The 1,152-nt window shown below is 51.3% G+C and overlaps 1 protein-coding gene across 1 annotated transcript; it reads left to right on the top strand.

The window, feature by feature from the left end:
• Window positions 1-98: 98 nt before the first annotated feature.
• DQ04_20131000 (adenylyl cyclase) lies at window positions 99-677 on the top strand (the record flags this gene model as incomplete). The annotated part of the gene is made up of 1 exon (XM_009317895.1): window positions 99-677. The coding sequence occupies one exon, from the start codon at window positions 99-101 to the stop codon at window positions 675-677; it is 579 nt and encodes a 192-aa protein (XP_009316170.1).
• Between the last annotated feature and the right edge of the window lie 475 nt (window positions 678-1,152).

Genomic DNA, 1,152 nt, shown 5'->3' with positions numbered 1-1,152 from the left:
GTGCGGCGTACCTGGCGCTGAGCACGGCTGAGCGTGAGCAGCTGGACGTGACTGCGCTTGGCGGTGTGCCGCTGCGGGGTGTGCCTGTGCCTGTGGAGATGTACCAGCTGAACGCTGTGCCCGGGCGCACCTTCGCGGCTCTTCGGGTTGGTGTGGAGCATGGTATGGAGGATATCCTTGAGGACAATTTTGATGTGTACAGTGAATTCTCGCGTGGCACTCGTTTGTCCCCGGATGAGATGATTATCTCTGTGTTGGATGGTATTTTCAGTCCTTTTAGTCCATGCCAGCGTGCTGATGCTCTTGTCGCACTGTCTAGACGATGGGGTTTGCGTGTGCCTGGAAGGGGTGATAAGTCGTATGAGGATTACTGTTCCAGTATTATAAAATGCCTGTCTTTGCGTGTGAGCCCTGTCGTCGCCAGGAGATCGGGTGCACCAATGGAGGGTTCAAGTCGTGTTATGGCGTCTTCTGCGTCTGTCCGTTTCTCTTGTGATGCCTCACCGAGGAGGTTGTCTGCTCGTTCTTTATTGTCACAGGGTGTTGGCTCATTAAATTATGATCTGCCTCCCACGGTAGTGGCGTCATCACGTGTGAACACATCAGCAGTGCCTCTGCCCGAGCAGTTAGGTGGGTCTTGCGAAGGTAGTTCAGATGTGCACCTTTCCTCGCTGTAATGGACCTTTGTTTTTCTCACATTCTTCAGCTGCATTGATGTTTCATACTTTTTTGCGTTTTCTTACGTTTCATGGGCGTCCCTTTGCTTTTACTTGTTCTCTGTTCTGCTATTCACATTGACTGCGTGTCTCGCTGTTGCAGTTGGAACAAGAGTTTCCTCAAATGCGTTGGGAGTCTTCTTTATGTGCTCGCGAAGTGAACTCTATGCGCCATGCTTTTTGTTTTTGATTCATTGCTCATATACGTCTGTGCCCCGTTTTTCCCGCTTGCGATGGCCACGCACTCTAACTTGCTAGACGACGAGAGCGTTTTGGCTGATAGCCCAATAATGTTTGCCTTTTGCATATGTGTGGTCCTGCCGCCTTGCAGCAGCGGACACTGCGTCGAGGCGCAGCGCTCTTGACGGTACGCGCACCGCCCTTTGTTCGAACAGAACTATAAACTTCTACGACACTATTCAGGTACGTTTCTTTT

The sequence above is a fragment of the Trypanosoma grayi genome (assembly GCF_000691245.1).
Source record: "Trypanosoma grayi strain ANR4 Tgr_2013_V1, whole genome shotgun sequence".
Taxonomy (NCBI): Eukaryota; Euglenozoa; class Kinetoplastea; order Trypanosomatida; family Trypanosomatidae; genus Trypanosoma; species Trypanosoma grayi.
This window is presented reverse-complemented; position numbering and strand designations above follow the sequence as displayed.